This window comes from Stegostoma tigrinum, chromosome 21, assembly GCF_030684315.1.
Source record: "Stegostoma tigrinum isolate sSteTig4 chromosome 21, sSteTig4.hap1, whole genome shotgun sequence".
In the NCBI taxonomy this organism is placed as follows: Eukaryota; Metazoa; Chordata; class Chondrichthyes; order Orectolobiformes; family Stegostomatidae; genus Stegostoma; species Stegostoma tigrinum.
Genome location: NC_081374.1, coordinates 43,446,749 through 43,472,858, shown reverse-complemented (window position 1 = coordinate 43,472,858; position 26,110 = coordinate 43,446,749). Strand labels below are relative to the sequence as shown.

The 26,110-nt window shown below is 40.2% G+C and overlaps 1 protein-coding gene across 2 annotated transcripts in view; it reads left to right on the top strand.

The window, feature by feature from the left end:
• The window catches only part of LOC125462759 (AT-rich interactive domain-containing protein 2-like), a 226,919-nt gene that overhangs the window by 145,001 nt on the left and 55,808 nt on the right, over positions 1-26,110 (top strand). For both annotated transcript variants that reach the window (XM_048553095.2, XM_048553096.2), the window contains exons 7-11: positions 219-288; positions 2,846-3,093; positions 6,624-6,720; positions 9,342-9,551; positions 15,025-15,189. In XM_048553095.2, coding sequence (XP_048409052.1) covers positions 219-288; positions 2,846-3,093; positions 6,624-6,720; positions 9,342-9,551; positions 15,025-15,189 — 790 coding nt within the window. The remainder of the gene's footprint in view (positions 1-218; positions 289-2,845; positions 3,094-6,623; positions 6,721-9,341; positions 9,552-15,024; positions 15,190-26,110) is intronic.

Sequence of the window (26,110 nt, the reverse complement as noted above, 5' to 3'; positions counted from 1 at the left end):
CCCCTGTGGGTAGGGGCACAGACTGTATACTTGCCAGAGAGGAAGTGCAACGGACGTTCACTCAATTGCATTCCTGGGATGGTATTCTCTTTAAAACATTTATGAAACACCTACGAGGGTAGTGTATTGACTGTGTAAAGTAAATGGTTGTAATTTTTTTTTGATTTGATCCTGCACAACAATTCTAAAGCTTAAAACTCACTTAATATTGTTAACAGTTTTGGAAAGAAACAGTTGAAGACCACGAAGTACGAGAGCTTATCGGAGACAAAAGTCAAAAGTCTAAAGGTAAGACAAAGTTGCTGAGCAGGTGCAGCAAGAGCCAGCACAGGCATAAATATTCAGCTACTGTGGGGATTTATTGGTTCAGAAGGCTGTTTCTTCTAAATTTTCCATTTTGACTACCACTGGAACTGACCCATCCTTCATTGATTCGTCCGCCTCTCGTGCTGCTGTCTTTACCCTTCACAACTTTGGAGGAATCTCAGCCAACATCTCCTTACTAACCAGGTCAGTAAAGGAGAACCTTATCATCTAGTTGTTGTGACATTCAATCCCTGTTCTAACAGGGGTGGATTTGAAAACCTGCTTCCTTGCCTGACCCATGGTAAAGGTTGTGGTATTGTGATTGGATCTTGGCAGACAATCCAAGAAGAAATACTAATTCTGGAATATTGGGAGGGGAAGCAAGAAAATGGGGGGAATTTTAAGGAGGTGGATATTAGACTTGATTTCAAGGGAAGACTTTGATCTCAACAGCTGTTCTAATTGTATGGAAAATGTTAAATTAGCCAAGCTAATATAGTATCTCCAATTACAAGTAGGATGTGACAACTTCAAAAAATTCCCTGGCTTTCCATAAACAAGATTAGATGGTGCAGTGCCGACAGGAGAAGAGGGCTATGATTTTTAAACTGATTTTAATGCTTTTAAGTTTAATGATCCTGTCAGAACTGTCGTAAGATGACTTCGGTGCAGTTTTGCACCCAATTTTCTGAAGGCAAGTAATTAGTTCATTTGATATAGTATTAAGCATCAAAAATTTAAACATGTATGTTCTCTACTAAAAACAGTTGGATACAAGTTGAAAAGCTGATTAACATTTCATTTTTTTTATTGTTGTTTGTAGACTGATTTTATTCAATCTTGGACAGGTATTCCTTATTGAAGCCGGGCATCTTGTGTGTTTCATTTTGGAAGCAATTCATTAATATGTTAATAACACTGGTGCCAGTTCGTCAAAAAGTCCTGATAGCAGTATAGAAGTAATTGTGCAGAACTGCCTACATGAAGAACAAAAGGCACTAACACAATAACTCCCCATGGAAGTAGCACCAGTTCAGTTACTCAGTGGGGTAGGTCAGAACTGATGAACTAGTTCACTTTTTGAGATCATTTATTTTTGAAAAAAAAACTTCTCATTAAGATGAGAACTCTTTATTTTCTCCAAGAATTTTTTTTCTTTTGGAGCTCTTCCTCAAAAGGCAGTGGAAACATAAAAAATGAATATTTTTAAGGCAATAGTTGATAGATTATAAAGGGATGAAAGTTATTGGGTAGGCAGCAGGAATGAGGACTATTCAGCTGAATGGCAGAGCTGACTGCAGGTGCCAAATGATACTTTGTGCTCCTCATTCATATGTGTACTTTTACATTCCATAAGCCACTTTCCCCTAAAAGGACAAGTACATCCTGTAGTTATTCATGTTACGTTTATAAGGAGACATTGGAATTCTCCTAGCCATTACTTGATAATCCCTGTAATGACAGTTAAATTACTATTATACACGTTATACATCTGGAATCCAATATTCTGTGCTATACCATGTTGAAATATTGCTTTCTGATTTGTTTATTGTTTCCAGTATGATATTTGGTGAGATTTTGCTCAGAGTGGGAGTGTTACTTATTCTGGGTTGAAATGTCAGCTAACTGTATGTAGTTAAAACTTGCAACTGTGGTCTTTTCACAAAAATAATATTAGAGAATTATTTACAGAAGAAGAAAATGAAGCATACAATAAAAATTTAGTGAAAATATAGTCTAGATTTTCATTCTAAGTTTTTTTTAAAACGGTGTATTCCATACCTGAAAAACTGTTAGATATTTAACAAGAACAGCTTTTATGCCTTTTGAATTATTTGCTGTAAAATACAAGACGAATCCCATGGCCCTTCTCTGTTCCCAAAGCTCTTTATTGTGTTTACATCAAAGGTAGAGACATATGTCTTTACAGCAAAGAAGGAAATTAGAACTGTTTCTTTGAAGCTTACCATGGAGTAGTTTATTGGCTTGGTCTTCAATTCAACTAATGTTTTTAACTTTTTAAAAAATTAAATGCTGAAACTGTGAATGTGGGTTGAACATTTAAGACACATGAGGTGGAAATTCTTCTCGGGTGGCACAGTCTGTGGAACTTTTTACCACAGAGGGCTATCACGACTGGAGTCCTTATATGTATTCGGAGCTGAGATCAGTAAGGGAAATAGTGGTTTATGGGGTGGAGGCAGGAAAGTGACGCTGAGGATTATCAGATCAGCCGTGATCTCATGGAATGGCAGAGCAGACATGTTGGCTGAATGGCATGTTTCTGCTCCAATGTCTTTTGGTGTTATTCATATCACTTAATAGGCGTGAATGCTTTATGATCAGTCCTATTTAGTGCTGGTTATGATCAATAATGTAGTTAAATTTCTTTCCATGATTAACACTTCATGTTTAATTAGCTACCTAACAGATACTAGAACTGCTAAATGTTACACCATTTATAATGGATAGGCAGCCACCCTATACAGCAATGACTGAATTTCATAATTTTGTTTCAATCTTTGCCCCTCCACCCTAGAAGCTGCTAGCGATGATCGATGGGACTCTGTCTTGTTCCACCCTCCACAGAAATTGGGCATTAATGATCTGGAAGGGCAAAGGGTGCTGCAGATAGCTGTTATTATCCACAATCTATCCTTGGAAGAAGGAAATGCCAAGCTGCTAGCTAACCGAACGTGCCTGCGGTTTCTGCTGTTATGTGCTCACAATAGACATGTCTCACTTAAGCAAATGGGACTGGAAACACTGGGGAATGTGATGGCAGAGGTAAGACAATGCAGCTGTGTTTTTGTCATTCAATTAGTGAATCTAGCCATTCATTATTGAATGTCTTGGCTTTGTAAAATGTGGACATCTCTGATAATTGGATGAAACTTAAGGACACCTGATTTTTCTAAGATTATCTGTACCACACAGCAAAATTATAGATCATTCACGCTGAGCATTTCATTGAAACAGTAATGACATTCAAATTAATAAAAGTTTCTTACTAGTCACTGCCATTTGTTCTCATTCTTCATCCAAAGGTAGTCTTTTATTATTAGCTTGTATTATTACTGCTCAATCCAGTCCAGAGCTAGATTTCAACCGTGAGTGTTAGGGATGAGAAAGTGGTGAGGAAATTGCTTAGATGTCTTGGCTGGGCTCAAAAGCAAAGATATGCACATCACTTCTATTTAAATGCAACTTCTAGCTGTAATTATTTTAACTTGTGTGCCGGACCTTTCAAGACTTCAGATTTCTAAATTTGAACAAGGAAGAATTTCGGGTAATTTATAATCAAGATATAGAGATTAAGTCTAATTCTCTGTACAAGGGCTAACACCATCAAAATATGGAAATTTGTGAAAACGAGATTATCTGCAACTAATTCAATGGTAGAATGTGGCTTTTCTTCTTCTCCACATCAGCTTGTGAAAATGAGCATTTCTTATCGTCCTGCAAACATTCTCTCATGAGGTACAAATGGCTTCATTCATCAAACTCAGGTGGAGGCACCTACAGGTGTTACAGCTGTGTGATTGGTTCTTGCTAGTTCTGAATGCACAAAGTTATAGAGGCAAGCACATGAATCCTATGGTTCTGCAAAAGGACAATCTGCAAAAGACTGGTGCAGAAGGAAAGCACAGCAGACCTTGTTTTAAGTTTAGCTACCACTCGTTCCACCACTGTACAAAAACATACTTAGTCTGCTAATTGGGCTTATACCTTGTTATTTTCCTGTGTGAACCTGAGAAATCGAAGGGTGTTCGGTAGACATTTCAATCTGTTGATTTCCATTCTGTTTTTAAACAAAAACGTAGCCTTGTTTCTCTATATGACATGTGTCCTGTCTTTTCAAAAATGAAAACACATTTGTGAGCACGTAAGAAATTAGACTATCCATTTCACATGCACACTGGGTTTCATTGTTAAGCCCAAAGTTGTGGTATTCGCATGCTTAGAGATTGAATAGTAAAAATTTTCAGATTGACTGACTCAGACAGTAAAACAAAATGTGGTGTTTTTCATTTTCTAACTACGGTGGTATTCCAGTCAAATTGGCAAAATGACAGAAATTACCATGAACTGAAAATATACTTCTGCTAAGATGCATTTTGTTAGTGAAGTGTATGTGCGTACGTGACACTGACTGTCATTGCGCTGAACCTTCAGGAAATCTCAAAGTACATACTGTATGGTTGAGTGTGATCAAAACTCAAGTGACTGAAAGGAACATAAGTACCATGGTAGATCATTCAGCTTGTTGAGCCTGCCCTACTATTCAATGAGATCATTGCCTTTTACTCATCCTATCCTCAACCCTGTATGCCATTAGTAATCAGAAATCTATCAGTCTTTACCTTAAACAAACTTGAAGACTGAGCCTCCATAAAACATCTGTGGTAGAAAATTCCAAATGTTCACAACCATCTTAAGTAAAATAATGTCTCACCTCCAATCAAAGTGACTTCTGCATATTTTTAAATTGTGCCTTGTCCCAGACTCCCTAACCAGGGGAACCATCTGACCTCCACCTATCCTACCTATCACTTTTTGTGCTTTATAGGTTTCAGTGAAATCACTTCTCATTCTTCAAAATTCTAGAGAATGCTGGCCCAATTTGCCCAAACTTGCTTCATAAGTTAGGCCCGCCATCCTGTGAACAAATCTGGCGAACCTTCGTTGCACTCCCTCTGGCAGTAATATCTTTCCTGAGACAAGTAGACCAAAATTGATTGCAGAACTCCAAGAGGGCTCTAACAAGCTCTTGTACAACTGAAGTAAGGCGTAACTGCTCCTGTACTTAAATCCTCTTGCACTAAAGCACAACTTTTGATTCGTCTCCTTAATAGCTTGCTGCATCTGCATATTAGCCTTCAGTCTCTTACAGACAAACATACTTTGTACATTTACATTTTCCCCACCCGAATAAAGATGCCCAACTGAGGGAGCTTAGACATTACCGTGAAGATGAATGTTGCAGCAGTGACTTACTTTCTGGTTATTTGGAGAACTAATGTACTGTAATTGGACTTGAACAGTTTTTAAAAAGGAGAAAGAACCTCCCACAATTTTGACTAAATGATTTTGAGGGACATTAATATGCTATATGCTTAATGTGAACGACAGAAGGTATGTCACCATAAAAAGAAGTTGAGGGACAAATGCAAAGATGCTAGTTTTTAAGGTTACACTTCACATTTCAAAATTGAAAAAATTTATTCCTTCATTGTTCAAGAGAAAATGGGCAAGGTGAAGAAGCAAAGGTGAGAGGAGAAATACAATCCTAATCCCATAATAGAAATGCTATCAGTTCTAAATCTAAATTTTTTTTTATCATAATTGGTTGATATTGCAAATAAATGGTATGACAATGCTGAAACTTGGTAAACCGTAATTGGCATCAGACAACTGGACTAACAATATTCTCAAGAAATTTAGATAATCTCAAGTATTAGATGTTTATTGTAATTGTCGGTTTTGAAAATCTAGTACTCTCCTATCCGATGAATGCTTAAATCATAAATAAGATGGTTGTGGTTTCCAATGTATCTGATTGTTTAAAGCTTTCTGGAAACTCTAATGAAGTCCACTCCCAATGAATCAAATCGGTTTTTGATGGTAACAAACTATAATTACAAAATAATTCAAATTTAATAACTCCAAGTAAAGATTACCATTCTGACACTGATTTCAAATTTGTCATTCTTGTCAATGTTTTCTTATAATTTCTTGCTTTATAACTAAGCGATAAAATTTCTTTGCAGTTTGAAGGCAGTGGGGGTGGGGCTGTAGTTCCTTTAATTAGATAAAAGCACAAATTAATGCCTGTCAAATATGGGCTTAAAACCCCAACACTCAAGAAGGATTTCTCAAGCAGTTCTTGCTTTTCTTGCACTTTGTCTTTAACAGTTTGAGTAAAATTACTAAGTTGCTGTGCAATTGAGGGAGTTTATATGGTAGATTGTGTGGTTCAATAGAACCTAATTTCACCTGCTGAGTTCAAGTCCCTTAACCAATTATTTAACGAATCCCAGATAATAAAATGTGAGGCTGGATGAGCACAGCAGGCCCAGCATGCTCCTGAGATGTTGCTGGGCCTGCTGTGTTCATCCAGCCTCACATTTTATTATCTTGGATTCTCCAGCATCTGCAGTTCCCATTATCTCTGATACAAATTTAACAAATCCCATCCTGTTCAGTTTTTATTGGTTGAATTCAGGCATGCCAAATGATTCACATTTAACATCCATAATGTGATTTATTCAAAACAGCCTTGATTGCAAGGTTCTTAAGTTTACTTTTCTTTTCAGCTGCAGTTGGATCCCATTGACTTCCAAAGTACCCAGGTGATTTTTCACACCGTTACAAAATGTCTTTTCTCTTCAGACAAGTGGTTTCGAATTAGAGGTAAGTCTTCTTGTCTGCAGGTTGAAACATACAGTTTTGTATATGATGTGTTGAATAAGTTATATGGAGGTTCTGTGTTTTTAAATGATCATTTTATTGGATTGCCTAATGGACTTCAGCAAGGCATTTGATAAGGTTCCCCACGGCAGGCTCATTCATAAAGTCAGAAGGTATGGGATACAGGGTGATTTGGGTGTCTGGATTCAAAATTGGTTGGCTGCAGGAGGCAGAGAGTGGTTGTAGATGGTAAGTATTCTGCCTGGAGGTCAGTGCTGAGTGGTGTCCCGCAGGGCTCTGTTCTTGGGCCTCTGTTGTTTGTAGTTTTTATAAATTTTGTGGATGAGGAGGTTGAGGGGTGGGTTAGTATGTTTGCTGATGATACAGAGGTCGGAGGTGCCGTTGATAGTATCGAGGGCTATTGCAGGCTTCAACGAGACATTGACAATATGCAGAGCTGGGCTGAGAAATGGCAGATGGAGTTCAACCTGGATAAATGCGAAGTGATGCAATTTGGAAGGTCGAACTTAAATGCTGAATATAGGATTAAAGGCAGGATTCTCGGCAGTGTGGAGGAACAGTGGGATCTTGGTGTTCAAGTGCATAGCTCCCTCAAAGTTGCCACCCAGGTGGATAAGGTTGTTAAGAAAGCATATGGTGTTTTGGCTTTCATTAACAGGGGGATTGAGTTTAAGAGCCATGAGGTTATGCTGCAGCTGTACAAAACCCTGGTGAGACCACACTTGGAATATTGTGTCCAGTTCTGGTCGCCCTATTATAGGAAAGATGTGGAGGCTTTGGAGAGGGTGCAAAGGAGGTTTACCAGGATGCTGCCTAGACTGGAGGGCTTGTCTTACGAGGAGAGGTTGACTGAGCTCGGACTTTTCTCTCTGGAGAGAAGGAGGAAGAGAGGTGACCTGATCGAGGTGTACAAGGTAATGAGAGGCATGGATAGAGTTGATAGCCAGAGACTTTTCCTCCGGGCAGGATTGACTGCCACAAGGGGTCATAGTTTTAAGGTGTTAGGAGGAAGGTATAGAGGAGACGTCAGAGGGAGGTTCTTCACCCAGAGAGTTGTGAGCACATGGAATGCTTTGCCAGTGGTAGTCGTGGAAGTGGAGTCATTAGTGACATTTAAGCAACTGCTGGACATGCACATGGACAGCAGTGAATTGAGGGGAATGTAGGTTAGGTTATTTTAGTTTTGGATTAGGATTATTCCACAGCACAACATTGTGGGCCAAAGGCCCTGAAATGTGCTGTACTTTTCTATGTTCTATGTTCTATGCTCTAATGCATCTATTGACAGTTACGCTTTGACAGGTCAGCAGATCTGAGGTGCCGCAGATAAACCAATAGCCCTCCTGTGCTACACTCCAGTCCCAGTGAAGCAGGTCTCAAGAACTTTGCTGTTTGCTAACAGCCTTTTAAAATCATGAAATATATATGTTTTGATTATTTGAAACGTTACTTGGATTGACTGATGGATTGAATAAAGGCTCAGATTGCATTTTTGTTTACTGTCCCAGTACTGTCCTGAATGTTTGAAAGCACAGAAAGGAGAATGTCCTTGCCCTGGTGTTTGCAGATTTCCTTTAATTACATGGATGTCACGTGAGAAACATACTCCTTCTGCATTGGTGATTTAATGCTGCTGTGCTTTACTTAGCTTGTGTGGTTTACTTTGAAAAAGGAATCTTATTATCTTTTTGTACACCATCATTATTCAAATGAGTTGTAATTGGCTGTATGTTGAGGTCTGACATCTGCAACTGAAGATATAGCTCTAACATCCAAAGGACTGAAGGCTACATTATTGGCAGTTTTTAAAAAAGACAAATAGATACATTGTTATGACTTGTGTAAATGCAGCAGAATTGGATTTCAGACCTTTTCGTTTTCCACATACTGAAGTATGTGGGAGGTGTGTTTATAAAGAACCTAAATTAAAGAAAATTAGTTTAAAAATAGAATGAAGAAATGACATTGAAAATGGGAAGTAAAACTTTGATCTGTGTTCAAATCCTACTGTCCCGAAGGCGTGTCCATACAGGTTGATTAAAGAAGTTATAATTGCTTTTATAAAGGTTTGCATTAGAATTGTTTTTACGATTAATATTTTGACTGAGAGGTTATCAAAAATGAACAAAGTGCGAGAAAGCAACAGGTGGTTGTTTAAATAAAGGCTCAAAGATAAAGTACTGAAGTAGGTGTACAAGCACACATGGGTCATAATGCAAGGAAGTAATTTGACCTCTTACTATATTTTATTCCTCAACCAGCATTGGTGTATCTAAACTGAACCTATATCTAAATAATCTCAAGTACTTTCTATCAGGTAGTGTCTGTGAGAGAGAAACAAAGCTGCTGTTTTCAAGTCTAGGTTATGAATATAAATTGTCAATTTCATGGCTCTCCCTGCAGATATTGCCTGATTTGAGTATCTTCAGGATTTTTCCTAGATTTTTCAGATTTGTAGCATATGCAGCATTCTTAATTTTGATAGTTTACCTCCAAATTAGGACAATTGTTTAGTTTTATTGAAATAATTTTTTGTCTTATCCAATTCTATTGTGTGAAGCTCTTTCCAAGTTCTGCACTAAAAGCAATCATTTCCTTCTAAGGAATGGAAATCTTGGCTAATCTTTGCAAAATTGAGGAGAATGTTGATATTATCTGTGAGTGTGTGGAACAGGAAGCCTATCGAGAGATTGTGAACCATTTGTCTGTCCAAGATATCTTGCTGTTATTGGCCAGTCTGGAAGCTCTGTATATGTTGTCGAGTCTGGGAGAGGTGACTTGCACCAAGATTATCAAAGTGGAGAGAAGTATTGGTGAGTAATGATTTAAAGATGTTGACTGATACCTGTTTTTCTTTTTATGCAGAATGGCAGTCATCCGCCTTATGATGTGTTGAGATGTTACTTTGAAAGTAATACACATTAATACAAGTTTTTTTTATTCCCTGTGTAATTATTACTTTGAAAAGTGGTACCATAAGAATTAGAAACAGGAGTTGGCCATTTCACTCCTCAAAGCTGCCCTGCTGCTCAAGATCATGACTGATTAATTGCCCCAGGCCTCAACTCCTCTTGGTGCTAGTTCAGCGCAGCTGTCAACACCCCTGATATTTCAAACAACTATCTACCTCCTTTAAATGCTTTCAGTAATTTAGCCTTCACAACCGTCTGGGGTAGAAAATTTCAGACATTCACTACCCTCTGGAAGAAGAAATTCTTTTCCATCTGTTTCAAATGAGTGCCCCTTACTTTGCGACCACCTACCCTAATTTGAAAAGGCCCCACTAACAGAAAGATCTTCTCAACATCTATCCTGTTAAACGCCATCAGAATCTTGTATATTTCAACAAGATTACCTTTCATTCATCTAAACTCAAATGAATAAAGGCTTAATCTACCTAACCTTTTTAGCTGTTCTTGATAAGTCAGCCCTTCATCTCGGGGATCAGTGGAGTGAATCGCTTTTAATTGACTCCAATGCCAATTTCTCATTTCTTAAATACGCAACCCAAAGTTGTGCACAGTATTCCAGGTATGGCTTCATAACACCCTATATAGTTTACTGTTTTTAAACTCTAAACTGCTAATAACAGGCTGAAATTCTGTTTGTCCTTAATTACTTGTTGCTTGTGTATCTACCTAATAACCATTGGTGCTTCATGTACAAGAACACCCAGATCATTCTGTGCTGCATATATTTGGAGTCACTCTCCATTTAAATATTCTGCCTTTAATTCTTCCTACTAAAGTGCATGACCTCTTAGTTTCCTATGTTGAATGTCATCAGTCAATTTTTGCCAAATCACTCAACCTATCTGTTTTCCCTTGCAGATTCCTCATGTCCTTATCACCACATGCCCCTCGTACCTATTATTGTATTGTCAACAAATGTGGATAAATTACCCTCTGCCCCTCTTGCAAGTTAGTAACAGAGGTAATAAGTAATTGAGGCCCGAAGTCTCATCCTTTGTGGCACTCTATTAGTTGCATATTTCCAATCTGAAAAACAACCATTAACGCTGACTCTTCTAAATATCAATCGGCACTCGATCCATGTTAATATGTTAGCCCCAAAATCAGGAGCTCCTAACTTGTGCAATAACGTTTTATGTGGCACCCTGTCAAATGCCTTCTAAAAATCCAAATATACTGTGTGTCCTGTTTCCCTTTATCAACTGCACTTGTATATAGCCTCAGTGAGTTCTAGCACATTTTTCAAACAAGATTCCCTTTCTCAAAACCATGCTTACTTTGATTTTGTATCAGAGATAATAGGAACTGCAGGTGCTGGAGAATCTGAGATAACAAGATGTGGAGCTGGATGAACACAGCAGGCCAAGCAGCATCTTAGGAGCAGGAAAGTTGACGTTTTGGGCCTAGACCCTCCATCAGAAGTGGGGGAGGAGAAGAGGGTTCTGAAATACATTGGCAGAGAGGGGGAGGGGGATCGAAGATGGATAGAGGAGAAGATAGGTGGAGAGGAGACAGACAAGTTAAAGAGGTGGGGATGGAGCCAGTAAAGGTGAACGTAGGTGGGGAGGCAGGGAGAAGATAGGTCAGTCCAGGAAGGACGGACAGGTCAAGGGAGCAGGATGAGGTTAGTAGGTAGGAAATGGGGGTGCAGCTTGAGGTGGGAGGAGGAGATAGGTGAGGGGAAAAACAGGTTAGGGAGGCAGGGACGAGTGGGGCTGGTTTTGTGATGCGCTGGGAGGAGGGGAGATGTCCTCCCTCACCCCCATCCCAGGCCCCAAGAAGACTTTCCACGTCAAGCAGAGGTTCACCTGCACATCTCCTAATGTCGTATACTGCATCTGCTGTACCCGTTGTGGCCTCCTCCACATTGGGGAAACCAAGCGGAGGCTAGGGGACCTCTTTGCAGAACACCTACACATAATAAACAGCACACCTCCCAGTTGTGAACCATTTCAACTCCTCCTCCCATTCCTCAGATGACATGTCCATCCTGGGCCTTCTGCAGTGCCACAACAATGCCATCTGAAGGTTGCAGGAACAGCAATTTATATTCTGCTTGGGAACTCTGCAGACCAAGGGTATCAATGTGGATTTCACAAGCCTCAAAATCTCCCCTCCCCCCACCGCATCCCAAAACCAGCCCAGCTCATCCCCGCCTCCCTAACCTGTCATTCCTCCCATCTATGCCCTCCTCCCATCTCCAGACGCACCCCCTTTTCCTACCTGCTAACCACCTCCTGCCCCCTTGACCTGTCCGTCCTCCCTGAACTGACCTGTTTCTTCCCTACCTCCCCACCTACGCTCACCTTTACTGGCTCCATCTCCCCTCCACCTATCTTCTCCTCTATGCATCTTTGATCCACCTCCCCTTCTCTCCCTATTTATTTCAGGACCCTCTTCCCCTCCCCCATTTCTGATGAAGAGTCTAAGCCTGAAATGTCCGCTTTTCTGCTCCTAAGATGCTGCTTGGCCTGCTGTGTTCATCCAGCTCCATACCTGGTTATATCTTGCTTTTGATTTTAAGTTTTTCCACATGCCCTGCTGCAACTTCCTAAATAACGGACTCTAGCGTTTTCCACGTGACTGATGTTAGTTTAACTGACCTATAGCTCCCTGCTACCTGTCTCTCTTCCTACTTGAACAGGTATGTCACAGTAGCAGTTATCTAATCCAGTGATGCCTTCTCAGAATCCAGATAATTCTGGAATGTTTTGGCCCATGCCTCTGTCTCTGCAGCCACTTCCCTTAAAACCCTTGAATGTGGTCTGTTAGTACCGAGCAACTTACCTTGCTTTCGTCTTGTTAGTTTGTCAAATACTGTCCGTCATGCCATAGACTATAAATAAAATCTTTCCTCCAATTAACATCTTGCTTATCTGTAACTTTTGGGATTTTTATGTTGTCCCCATGAAGGCTGATGCACAATATTGATTTAAGTTTTCTGCCATTTCCCTGCTCACTGCTATTTGATACCCGATTTACATCCTCCCACACTTAGTTTAGCTACTCTTTAGTTTCATATACCTGTAGAAGCTCTTGCTGTTGTTTTATTTCTTTCCATTGTACTTCCATCACCAATCTTCTCCCTCCTTGCTTTTTAGCTATCTACTGTTGTTTACTTAAAAGAATTCCAATCTTCCGGTCTACCACTGGGTTTTGTTGTTTTGTTTGCCTTTTGCTTTTGAGACTTTCTTTGGCCTTTGCTTAACAATCGGTGATTTATCCTTTTCATTGTGTTCTTTTTAACAGGAATAAATTCTTGCTGAACATTATGAAATAGCTTCCTTAATGTCTACCACTATTAATCACTGACTTTTTCCCTTAATCTATTTTCCCAGCTGCATTAGTCAACTCTTTCTTCTTAAGTTGAGGAGACTAGTTTGAGACCTGAGTTGCTTTCCCTTAAATTGATCTAGAAATATTACTAAGTTGCAACTGCTTCCCCACCAGAATATCCTTAACTGTGCATTATTTTCTTTGTACTGCCTCATTACACATTACTAGACCTGAAGAAGCTTACTCCCATGTAGGTGCTGCAACACACAATCTTTGATGCACTCTAGACATTCATCTTTCAGCTGACAGGAAAGATTTAAGAAGGACCTGAGGGGTAACCTTTTCAAGCAGAGGGTGATGCGTGAATGGAACGAGGTGCCAGAGGAAGTGGAGGAGATGGGTACAATTAGAACATTTAAAAGGCATCCAGATGGGTACACGAATATGAAAGTTTAGAGAGATGTGGGCCAAATGTTGGTAAATGGGACTTGGTCAAATTGGGATGTCTGGTCGGCACAGACGAGTTGGAAGGATCTGTTTCCTGCGCAATATGATTCTGTTGCCGTTGCCCATCTAATTTGTATATTCAATAGGCACATTAAAATCATGTATGACAGTTGTAGTGTCCTTTTGATAGGTTTCCATTATTTGCTCTTTTTATACTTTGTCCTACTGAGAGACAGCTCTCACTTGTGACTCCCTCCCCTTGTCATTCCTTATTTGCACATAAACTGATTCTACATTATGATCTGTTGCACTTATATCATCACTCATCACCACACTGATGACCCCTTCATTAACAAAGCTACCCCACCTCCTGTTCTTTTTTGCTTATTTTTCTGGAATGTCCAATATCCTTGAATATTGAGTTCTCCGTCTTGATAATTCTGTAACCACCACTCAGTAGTAAGTCATATTAACTTATTTCTATTTGTGCCATCAAGTCATTTATTTTGTTACAAATGCTGTATGCATTCAGATAAAGGGCCTTTAAACTTTGCGTTTTTACCATTATAGCACTGCCAAATTATAATTTCTGCTGCAGTTTTCTGCCAAATTTTCTACTCCTTCCTGGCACTGTTTGATTATCACTCATCTCTATCTTGCACCTCTGTTCTCTCCATTTATTTTTTATTCTTTTTTTAAAAACTTCCTTTCAGTTGACCCCTTCCCATCCACTAAACTGAGTAATGTATGCACTGCTCTTGACTTTACATCCACAAAAGGTTTCAAAGATTGCAGAATATTATTTGATGATTCCCATAAGATCTAGTTTCCAAAAGGGAATATTTCTTTACTAGGCCTGGACAATTAGATTTTGATTGTGTTATGATGCCTAATTTGTACAAAATGAAGAATTTCAATTGAGGAATGGTCAATGAATAAAAGACATTGGATGAACATAGAACAGCTTTAAAACTAACAGATACAGAACAATATAAATATTAGAGTTTTAAAAAACTGCAGTGAGCAAATAAAGGTGAAAGGAAAGTATCTTTGAAAAGCTACAAATATCAATGTTTCTGTGAATTCCTTACAACACTGGACTAGTTCTCCTGTGTAAGTACGCAGGAAAAATATTTTTGATTAAAAGTCCAATTGTGAGGATCATAATTTCTGAATAATTGTTCAAGTCAAACTTGCTGAAAGTAGAATTTGCATTCTAAAAACTGTTTAAAGGATTTTAATTGGATTGTAGCAGAATAGATAGAAGTCTATTTTGTTGCAGAGTAAACTGTAAGGGGCACAACACCGGGTTTGTAGTGAATTGTGTAAATTTACCTTAGTTTCTACAGAGCTCTCCTAATTGACTGTTGTAACTTCAGCAAAAGTCCTGGGAATGGTGTAAAGCAAGAACTATTTACATAGTTTATGGGGATATCAGAATTATATTGTTCAAATTCTCCAACTCCATTTGCCATATTTACTAGCCTCCGTTATACATTTGTACAAAAGACATTGCAAGGCTAGTCATAGAAGATGACTTCTAAAACATAGATAACAAGTTTGTTTTCACATAATGTCTTATCGTTTTCAGATCAGCTTGTTTGCCTAGTTTCTGTGGACATGCAGAACTTTCCTCCTGATGCACTAGCGGCAGTCAAGCTGGTAGAACAGCAAAGCACTCTACAGCCGCCAACACCTGAGACCACTCGTTCAGTCACAACAGAAAACGTTTCAAATCAGAGTACCCCTGTAACAGGTATGAAATTTGATTCAATCCACATATATTTAGCCAAAATAGCACTGAATTGATTTTGGGAGAGATTTGTAAGCAATCTCTCATACCTTCCATTATGATTTAGTCGTCCAGCCTGATTCATCAGTTAACCTTTTGTGACCATTTTGTGCGTTGTCTGAATCCAGTCAAAAATAACTACGATTACCTCTATCCTGTTTAGAAACTGAAACATTGTGGTATTATTGTTTAACAATTAATCCAGACACAGGGTAATTTACAGACCATTGTAAATGTGGTTCATGAGAACCATAAACAGAACACGAGGTCGACAGAGGGTAAACTTGAACAGGGACTACTTCATTGTGCTCCCTGTCAGCTCCACAGTTGGTTTAGACTGCCCCCCTCACTCCAGGTCACCTGACCTGCTTTGATAAAGTGGCAACATTCCCAACTACATAGATAACAGCCCTCTCCCTTTATTTCTATATTTCCCTTATATATCCAACAATTATAACTATTATGCAAGCATTATAGCTAATGTATATACATCTTCAAAAAATATGCAAAAAATGGAGAAAGAAAATGACCCTTTGGAATTGCTATCCTCCTGTGAGATTGATCACGTTAAAGACAATCTCCTCATGTCAGCAACCCCTTCTAATGTAGTCTCTCTGCCTTCTGGAAGGTCTTGTTGTTCTGCAGTTAAGACCGTCTTTGGCTGTTGTGCCCTGCAATGTTGCTATTGTTTCCTCTGTGGGTGGGCCCAACTCTGGGTCGGACACGTGACTCGATCGACACCACTGATCCGATCTGGACTGATATGGTGTTCTGAGGGACCTCCTTGAATGGCAAGATGGAGCACCCGGTGGGTCTGCATGTCCCCTCCAAACCAGTTTTATCCCTCGTCTGCACTGTATATGACAACAGTCTGGATTGAGCCACCAGCAGCACTGGGATCTATTTTTTCCCCACATGTATAATTCTGGGCTAACAGAGTCTGTCCTCTTTGAAATACCCTCAGCCATAAGGTTTCAGCCTTTCATGCCTCTTTGAATTTGCTATATCATGTCTCTTGTCTCTTTAGGCCGCAGTAAATCAAACATAGTTCTCAGCTGGCATTTGAACATTAGGAATGCCAGCATGCTCTGGATCGTCGCATGTGGCATTCCTGCGGAACTTGTTGAGTCACCATCTTAGTGAATCCTTTTTGAAGCCATTCCTTGGGTGAGGTAACAATAAAGCCAGCGACTTCCTTACTACTGCATCGGATTCGCATGATCCTGCTTGCTTCTCAATCTGGGAGGTCACGCAGGGCTGTCAAAAGTAACTTCTGACTGTTTCATTTACATCCTGCTGCAGTGCCATTGGTGCATTTGTTCTAGCACCTTTTCTCTTAACTTGGGAGGAATAACAATTCTCATTCCCTCACTAAACGCCCATCTTATACAACAGTTCCTACCTCTTAGACCGGTTAGGGCATAATTCTAGGCTGTTTCTATGACAAGTCCTTCCTTTTCAGGACTAAGTCCACCACTAGGCTCAAAACCAGGTCATTCCAGATAGCATTGTGCACCTGACTGTCTAACACTGGCACATGGTCTCACTGGGAAAAATATAAAATTTTCAGTTGAAAGCATCCTTATTTAAGGGTAGTGGTTGACAAATCACCTGTATTGTCGTACTTCTCTGTCTGTCAATATTGATTTCATATGAGTAAGCAGAAACCGGTGCCTTTCTCTGCAGGTGTGCTGCTGCCATTGAGAATGTTCCTGTATAAGGGCCAAAACTGGAGGTTAGCGAGGTGTGATCTGTCAGCAGCACGAAGAGTCTGCTATAAAGGAAATAGGTGAACTCCTTAGCAGCAAACACAAAACCCAATTCTTCCTTTTTCTCCTTGGGCATACTTCTCTTCTGCCTTTGTTAGTGTGCATTTTGATAAGACAAACCTGGGCAGGATTTACACAGTTATTGGTAGGGCCTCGGGGAATGTTGTTGAACAGAGTCCTAGGGGTTCAGGTACATAGTTCTTTGGAAGTGACATCACTGATAGATAGGGTGATGAAGGCGGCATTTGACACGCTTACTTTTGTTGGTCAGAGCATTATGTATAAGAGTTAAGATGTCATGTTGCAGCTGTACAGGACATTGATGAGGCCACCTTTGGAGTTCTCTATACAGTTCTGGTTGCCCTGCTCTAGGAAGGATGTTACTAAATTGAAACAGGTGCAGAAAAGATTTATAAGGATGTTACTGGGACTTGGAGGGTGTGAGTTAGAAGAACAGGCAGAGACATTTTTCCCAAGCATTGGAAGTTGACGGGTGACTTTAAAGAGGTTTATAAAATCATGATGAGCATAAATGAGGTAAACAACAAAGGTCTTTTCCCTAGGGTAAAGGGTATTCAAAACTAGAGGGCATAAGTTTAAGGTGAGAGGGGAAAAGTTTAAAAGGGACCTGAAGGGCACCTCTTTTTGTTTTAAAAAGAGGATAGTTTATACATGGAATGAACTGCCAGAAGACGTGGTAGATGCAGTTGCAGTTACATTATTTAGACATTTGGACAGGTATATGACTGGGAATGGTTTAGTGGGATATGAGCCGAATGTACGCAATGGGACGAGTTTAGTTTGGCACACCTGGTTGGCAGGGACAAGTTGGACAGAAAGGTCAATATAATGGGCTTTTCCTCTCCATTTAGCAAGATGTGTGACAGGACAATGCCAACCTGATAAGATGAGTCGTCACATGCCAACTGCAGTGCCCCTTGGGTCAAAATAAGTCAACACTTTTGACATTATTAGAGCTTGCTTCACCTCACCCATGTTGCCAGGTCAATTTCAGTGATCACCCTTTTCCCAACCAATGCAAGGTTGCCAGATCAGACACTAACTTGTCATAGTTTTTGGAACCTGTAAATTACTATCTCCATTATGACACATTATCTGGTCTGTGGGCCTTCATAATAACCTCCATCGTCTTGGGCATCTTCTTTAGACCCTCCTCGTCAATTACATGGCTCAGGTACTCTGTGGAGTTTTATTAATAAAAAACTTGCATTTCTCCCTTTTTACATGTGGACTGTATTCCTGCAACCTTTTTAGGGGTTTTTTTTCCCCTAAGTTTCTCAAATGGTCCTCTTCTAAGGATTAAGTAACCAAAATATCATCCAGATAACACTGGACACCCATCAATCCACTTAAAATTTGGGCCCATGGCCCTCTGGAACAGTGCTGGTGCTGACATAAGCAGTTGCTTATCGTGGAATAATCTCCTATGTGTCACTGTCATCAATGGTGACTGGAGTTCCTTCATGACCCCCAATTGCACATAGACCTGCAATAGACCAATTTTTGAGACTTTCTTTACCCAATCAGTGCACTGAACAGGTTCACAATGCATGGAAGTGGGTATTGATTCTCACCACGTCATCTGCTTTTATGATTGGGACAATTGGAATGTTCCATTCAGTAGTGGCTACTGGTTCCAATGCTTCAGGTTCCCCAGCCGTCTCAGTTCTGCCGCCACTGAAAACCAGACAGCATATGGTACTGGATGCACCTTCAAACTTCTTGAATGATCCTCCTACTTCAACCTAGGTTTAAATTCTAATCTTTTTATTTTCCCCAGGGTTCCCTCGAAAGCATCCTTATACCTGTCCAAAATCTCTTGTAAACTCTTTTTGAGTCTGCCAGTTTATTAACCATTCCCCAATTTAACTTGAATTGCTGTAACCTGGAGTGTCCAAACAATGCAGGGTAGGTGCCTTTCAGTACATGCTTAGGCAGTTGGGCACACTGGTCCCCCAGCTGTATTTTTACTGGTGTATAGCCCTTCGGTGGCAACATTTGTTGCATGTATTTCTGTAGTATAATCTTGCCAGGCAGTGACTGCACCTTAACTTTTCCCTATATATTTATTTGATAATCAAACACCACTGCCCCCATATCCACTTCCATCTTTACCCTCTAATTTGGGAAGAATCCAGAAACTATCAGCTTCATCCTGTGACAACAGAACATTTAACCAAAACTCTGCTAACTTTGGGCCTTTACCTTCTGTTGCAGACCCAACTGACTCTTGGTCTGCGCCCTGGCTGGCAGCGTGTACCTGTGTCTTGTCCTCTGAATTATCTCCTTTCGGCACCCCTTCTTTTGTTTGAGTTATACCCAGCAATTTCGGGCAGTGTGGCCCACTTCCTTACACATGCAGCATTGGGCTTCTCGAGTCCAGCACATTAACTCCTTGTAGCCATTCATGCTGTAGTTAGAAGCATTCAATGGTTGGTACTGCACCCTGCTGAGTTTCTGCTGCTCTGTGCTCCTAGGTGTTGTCACTCAAGTGGGTGGCATCCCTGGTGGCCAATTCTGTCGAAGCAGCAATTTTGAAAGTTGATTCGAAATCCAGGCTTTGCCTTGTTAGTCACTCCCATTCGATGGCTTCGTGTCAGAGGCCAAAAACTAAACAGTTCCACAGGCATCTTGGAGGAACCCTCTGAATTTGCAATGCCCTGCTAACTTCTTTCAAGGCAGCCACAAATTGGCACTGGACTCCTCTTCATGCTGTACCCATTTGTAAAAATGGAAGCAGCCTATGATAGTCAGTGGCTTTGCAAAATAACTTCCTAACACTTCACATAGTTCTTGGTATGTTTTCTCCATGGGTTTCTCTGGTTGCACCAGATTTCTTGACTCCAGGAAACCATACCATTACGTCTTCAATTACCTTTTTTACCTTTAAACACGTATCAAAATATGTTGTATAGCGTCTAACATTCTGTCTCTTCTTCAAATAGTCCCAGTGCTCTAAATTGGCCTGCCATTTTGTTTTTCTGCCACTGCAGCCTAGTAGCTGTTTGCAGCCAGTCTCCTGTGTGAACATTGTCTGCACCAGTCATTCCATTGCCCACTTTGTTAACATACTGTTCTTCCCTGCCGTCACCCACAATCCAAGTCACCTTGTGACTGCTCTCTGCAATGATTTCGGTATGCTCTCGGGTGAGTACTGACCTCTTCAGCCGATGGCTGTGGTCCGAGTCCCTTCATGCTCCTGGCATGCTCCTGATGTGTACCATTCTTCTTTGACATCAACCGCACCCTGAGCCTCCTGGCAACCACTTCCCTTGACATTACCTCTGCAATTCTGTGCTGTTTTGGGAGTTTGGATGACATCCTTCCTCCCAACAGCATGTGGACACAGCTTGTAGCCCAAATACCACACCCGTCACCGGTTGTGATTTTGGAACCATAAATAGAACATGAGGTAGGCGCAGAGTAAACCTGGACAAGGAATACGTCATTGTGTGTCCTCTCAGCTCCACAGTTGGTTCTTGGACAGTTTCCCCACTTCCCAAATCTGGGTTACCTGACCCGCTGTCTTAACATATACCCATCTACATACATGACAATTTGGGTGACCTGGGTTTGAATCTCCCCATGGCAGTTGGTGAAATTTGCATTCTGTAAAACATCTGGAACTAATAGTCTAAGATGACCATGAAACTATTGTTGGAGCAAATTATTGCAGTTGCAGGAAGCTGTAACGAAAACAATGAATGCTGGAAGCCCCAGCAGGTCAGTCAGCATCGATGGCGAAAGAGAGAGCGAACCAGCTTTTCGAGTCTAGATATCTTGCCACTAGAACTGATGTGAAGCATGGAGGGGACAGCATTTTTGCAATAGTGGTGGTGTGCAGTGCTGGGGGAGGAAGGATGTTGATAGTTCAGATTAAGTAGTTGGAATGTGAGTGTGGCAGAATAATGAGTCTAACTGCCAAACTGGAAAGAACAGGCAGTCACACTGGGGTGGGGAGGTGGGGAGAGGGGAGTGATGACATGAGAAGCAAAACTAAAAGATAGGGAAGGAGAGTGGAGTTGGTTCACAATCTGAAGGTGTTGAAATCTAATATTAAAGTCCAGAAGTTTTAAAATGCCTAGTCTGAACATGATATATTGCTAAAGTTTTTGTTGTGATTCGCTGAAAGTGTTGTCGGTTGTCAGAAAAACCCATTTTCTAAAATCTTTGAGGGAGGGGAACTGCTGTCCTTACCAGGTATACTGTACATCCACAGTAATTTGGTTCATTCTTAACTGCTCTTTGTGCTGCCCTAGCCAGTGATACAACACCAAACCACCACCCCCCCCTGCCACCCCGCCCTGTGAATTAATTGAAGTAAAAACGAACAGATAGCTGTGATTCACCCTAGCCTCCCCGCATTAGGGACAGCAAAATATCCTTAGTTCCTACTTTGATCACTACAACATAATAGTTTAAAAGTGCTGCTTTGTTCCCAACGTTGGATGTTTATTGTGTAATCCCAATACTCGTTTGTTCCTCACTTATAGCTTCTGAAACATCTGTCTTCTTTCCTTATTCGTTCGGTGCAATGGACTCCTAGGACTCATCTTACCAGTCGGTTATTGGATTTTCTTTAGCGGCTGATTCCCATCTGCCTTGAACCTGCATTAAATTTCATTGGAACAATGTAGGAGGCAGTTGGGCAGAAATTTGAAATAACTTGATAAGAAGCCTAGGGTCATGTTTGCGGACTGAGCGTGGATATTCTGCTTAGCAGTATTCTTTGCGTTGATCTCCGCAGTGTAGAGGATATTTCATTGTGACACTTTGCTGTATGGGGGAAAGACTGGCCGAGAAATGGGTGCAGAGGCAGTGGTGATGGAAGAGTTGAGAGGCCTACCCACCCCAACCATGAAATTCATTGACTTAGGAGTGTAAATGGATGTAGTTGTGGCTTTTATTATGGATTGATTACTTCGGCTCAGGAAAAAGGTGAGTTTAGAAAAGTGACGGCATCAGAGGAAACAAGATGGCAACTTTGCTTTGTTTTTGTTTGGAAATTATAATAGATTTCAAGAAAATGTCTGACTTCAAGTGCAAGGCTGTTAGTATGGATTTTGTGTCAGTAAGCGTATCTGATGTAAGCGTGGTGTGCAATTTTTAGAACTGTTCTTTACTGCTGGGAGAGCAGTTATACTACAGTATTTACTTAAATACTTGAGTCTGAAGTTCTTTATGTAAATGTGTGATGAAAATTACACAACTTTTCAAAGTTTTATACTAGAGTCAAAAATATTAACTGTGAAACCTGAAGCGTTGGCTGAAAGCTCTGATATTACAGAATATGTTGGACTGAATGTAGTGAATCCTGTCCATTACATTTTCATGACAGTAAAATTTTCAAGTGTGACAGAATTTTTGGGTTTTTATGCTAGACATTTGGTCATCACTGGCCACCTTTATCAGCCGATCACTTTTGTGTGATGTGGATTGAACTTTACCTGATGAATTCTGTAGTGACAATTGAAGCCTGGAATTGTAACACACAATTATTACACAATATGTTGAACAACGAAACTTGTCCCACACCACTACTGGAATCTCTCTGTACTCCTACAAGGCAGACTGAATAAACTCTTGAATAGTGGTGATGCTATGACAGTGATTTTACGTACTACATGTCACATAATGTTAGTTGCTAAATAAGAGATGTTCAATCTTATGTTCATAGTCAGTGCCAGGAAAATATAGGCTGCATTTATTTATGCCACTAAATCTTGAATGAAGCAGTCTAATTCTGAGGTACAAAATTATGAATAGTCATGTTAATGTAATAGTAAATAATTCATGGAAAAATGTTTTTCCAAAAAAAAATCAGGCTTTAAATTCTGTTAATTTGACCCTACTTTACTTACTGAATAAAGATTACCCGTGTAACAGATCTACCTTTTAATTTCCAGTAGTCATTCCCACTAAACTATCTATGTGCACTGTATGAATGTCAGACTGACTGGAATCTCAACTGGTAGCGCTCATATTACCATACTCTGATCAATGAACATGTCCCCTTCTGAGATCTCTGAGCAGGTGAATTTTTAGCCAAGCAGTCACTTATTGCAATAGAACAACATGCTATTTTCTGTTACCTGTAGTCCTTACTACTGATTGCCCCCTCCTGGTGTACATCAGTTTCCACCTCTGTTCCCAGCTGATCAAAGTTCATTAATTAATTAAAAAATTGCTCAGAGTTTTGTAGGTTAATGAAATCTTAACTAGGCCTATCCTGTAGGAATACCAGACTTCTGTCTATTTCAGTATCATATTAATTCAGTGCCAATGATCTATGAAACATACCTCAGTCAGTCATGTTCAGATGCACAAAGCAGCTGATGGATACATTCTTCTTTTATGCAGAGGAAATCGTATTATTTTTTAGTGGATGCAGTCTGGTAACTTGGGAGATCTTTGGTCTTTTACTGGGAGTGGAACTTCCCTGGAGTGTAAGAGGCAGTAGAAAAAGCAATCACATCAGAAGTGTAAACATAATAGGGTAATGATGTTGGGGGATTTAAATTTCCCAACATTAACTGTAGTCACAGTGCGAAAAATTTAGAAGGAGCAGAATTCTTAACATGCATCCAGGAGAACTAATTAAACCAGTATGAAGAATGCCGTACAAGAGAGGGGCAGTGCTGGACTTAAATTTGGGGAATGAAGTTTTAGACAAGTGATTGAAGTATTATTGAGAGGCATTTTGCAGACAGTGATCCTAACTTTGCTAAATTCAAGATTGTATGCAAAGGACAGTATAGGCCTGAAATCTTAAGTTCAAACCAGGGGAATTTAACAAGATCAGATATGATTTGGTTAAGGTGGACTGGGAGCAGAAACTTGTCGGTACAGCTATGTCACATCAACAGATATATTCAAGAAAGAAATGGTGAAAGTACAGGACCAGCATGTTCCAATACATAGAAAAGATGGGTCCAACAAATCCAGTGAACTTCGGATGTTGAGGGATATACAAGCTTGGACCAAAAGAACTAAGGAGACATATGGTAGATACTGAGAGCTGAAAACAGCAAAACCCAAGAGGAGCATTGCAGGTGCAAGAAGGAGCTTAAAAGGATCAGGAGAGCAAAAAAGAGGGTGTGGAAAGATAATGGCAGGTAAATTAAAGGAAAAGCCAAAGTTATTTTGCAGGCACATTAAGGGTAAAAAGATAATTAGGGAAGGAGTAGGGCTTAAAATGACCATGTAATTTGTAAGTGGAGCCTGAAGGCATAGGTCGGGTTCTAAACGAATAACTTGTGTTAGTGTTTACTAATGAGGGGGGCATGGAAATTGCAGAGAAGGACTGAGATATAATTTTTAAAGTTAGCATAGGCAGAGGACATTTGAGTGGTCTGGCAGGTTTAAACGTAGATCAGCCTCCAGGACTGGATAAATTGTGCCATAGGCTGATGATTGAGGCAAAGAAGGAAATAGGAGGGGTGTTGGTAATAATTTTCAATTTCTCCTTGGCCACAGGTGCCAGAGGCATGGAAAGCATCCAGTGTTGTACCATTATTCAAGAAGAAAGGAAGGGATAAGTTAAGGCACCACAGGCTATTTGGTCTAATCTAATTGGTTGGCAACCAATTGAAAGCAATTCTGAGTTACAGAATTAATCTGTACTTTAAGAAGCAGGGATTAATAGAGAACAGTCGGAATTATTTTTCTGAAGGGGTAGTCATGTCTGACCAACCTGATTTGAATTTTTCAGAGGTGACCAAGTTTTAAGGTGAGGGCAATACATTTGATGTAGTCTACTTGGGCTTCAGCAAGGCTTTTGAGGTAACACTTGAAAGACTAAAAGTGAAGGTAAGAACTCATGGGGTCTAATACCATGGTGCATGCCAGCGGTCCCTTCAGGTAGTGAGGCAGGTGGATAAAGTTTCTGAGAGATACTGTGTGTCTGCCTTTATTAACGAAGGCATAGTGTTTAAGAGGAGGGGGATTATGCTGGAACTGTATAAAATGTTAGTTAGACCACAGCGAAAGAATTATGTGCAGATCTGCAGTCCTCATTCTAGGAGGGTTGTGATTGAACTGGCAAGAATGTGGAAAAGATTTAGCAGGATATTGTCTCTTTGGAAAGTTTTAATTATGAAGAGAGATTGGATCGACTGGGGTTGTTTTCCTTGGAGCAGAGAAGATTGAGTGAGAACATGATTGAGATGTGTAAAATTGAGGGGCATAGATAGAGTAGACAGGAAGAGACATTTTCCCCTTTGATGGAGACATAGATTTAAGGTAAGATACAGGAGATTTAAAGGGAATGTTTTAGAGGAATTTTTTTACTTCCAGAGGATGGTAGGAATCTGGAACTCACTGTCTGAAAGGCTGGGTAAAGGCAGAAACTCTCATAACATTTAAGAAGTATTTAGATATGCATTGCGATGCCGAGACATCCAAGACTATAGACCAAGTGCTAGAAAATGGGATTAGAATAGTAAGGTACTTGTTTTTGATCGTAGATATGGATTTGATGGGCCAAATGGTTTGTTTTTTCCGGTGCTGTAGACCTTTCACACGTGGTCACTAAACTGCATTCCAGTTGTCATCAAAGAACAAGAGATGATGCTGTGTGGCATACATTACTGTGATCTAAGATGGTGCAAGGGATATAGGCCCTGACAACTTTCCAGCAATAGTACTGAAGAATTGTGCTCCACTATTATCTCCACCCCTAGCCAAGCAGTTCTCATGCAATTACAACACTGGCATGTATCCAGTTGTATCCAGTCAAAAAAAAATTGATATCTTCTGTCCACAAAAGCAGGACATGTTTTATCCATCATCAGTGTGGTGAAAGGTGCCATTGACAGTTCTGTTAAATGGCTCTTCATCAAAAATAATCTGCTCACTGATGCCCAGTTTGGGTTCCATCAGCAACTGGGGATGGCAGGTCATGGTGACTGCTAAATTAGGAGTATATAATAGGTATTCCAAATGTGCCCGTTGATTAGATGCAGTTTTATGAATGTATTGAACAAATTACAAATAAACAAAGAGAGAATGTAACAATGAACATGTAGTTTATTACAATGGGCAACAGATTTCCATTAGTAACAACAGTGAGCCTTTGATTGACCTTCAGATCATTA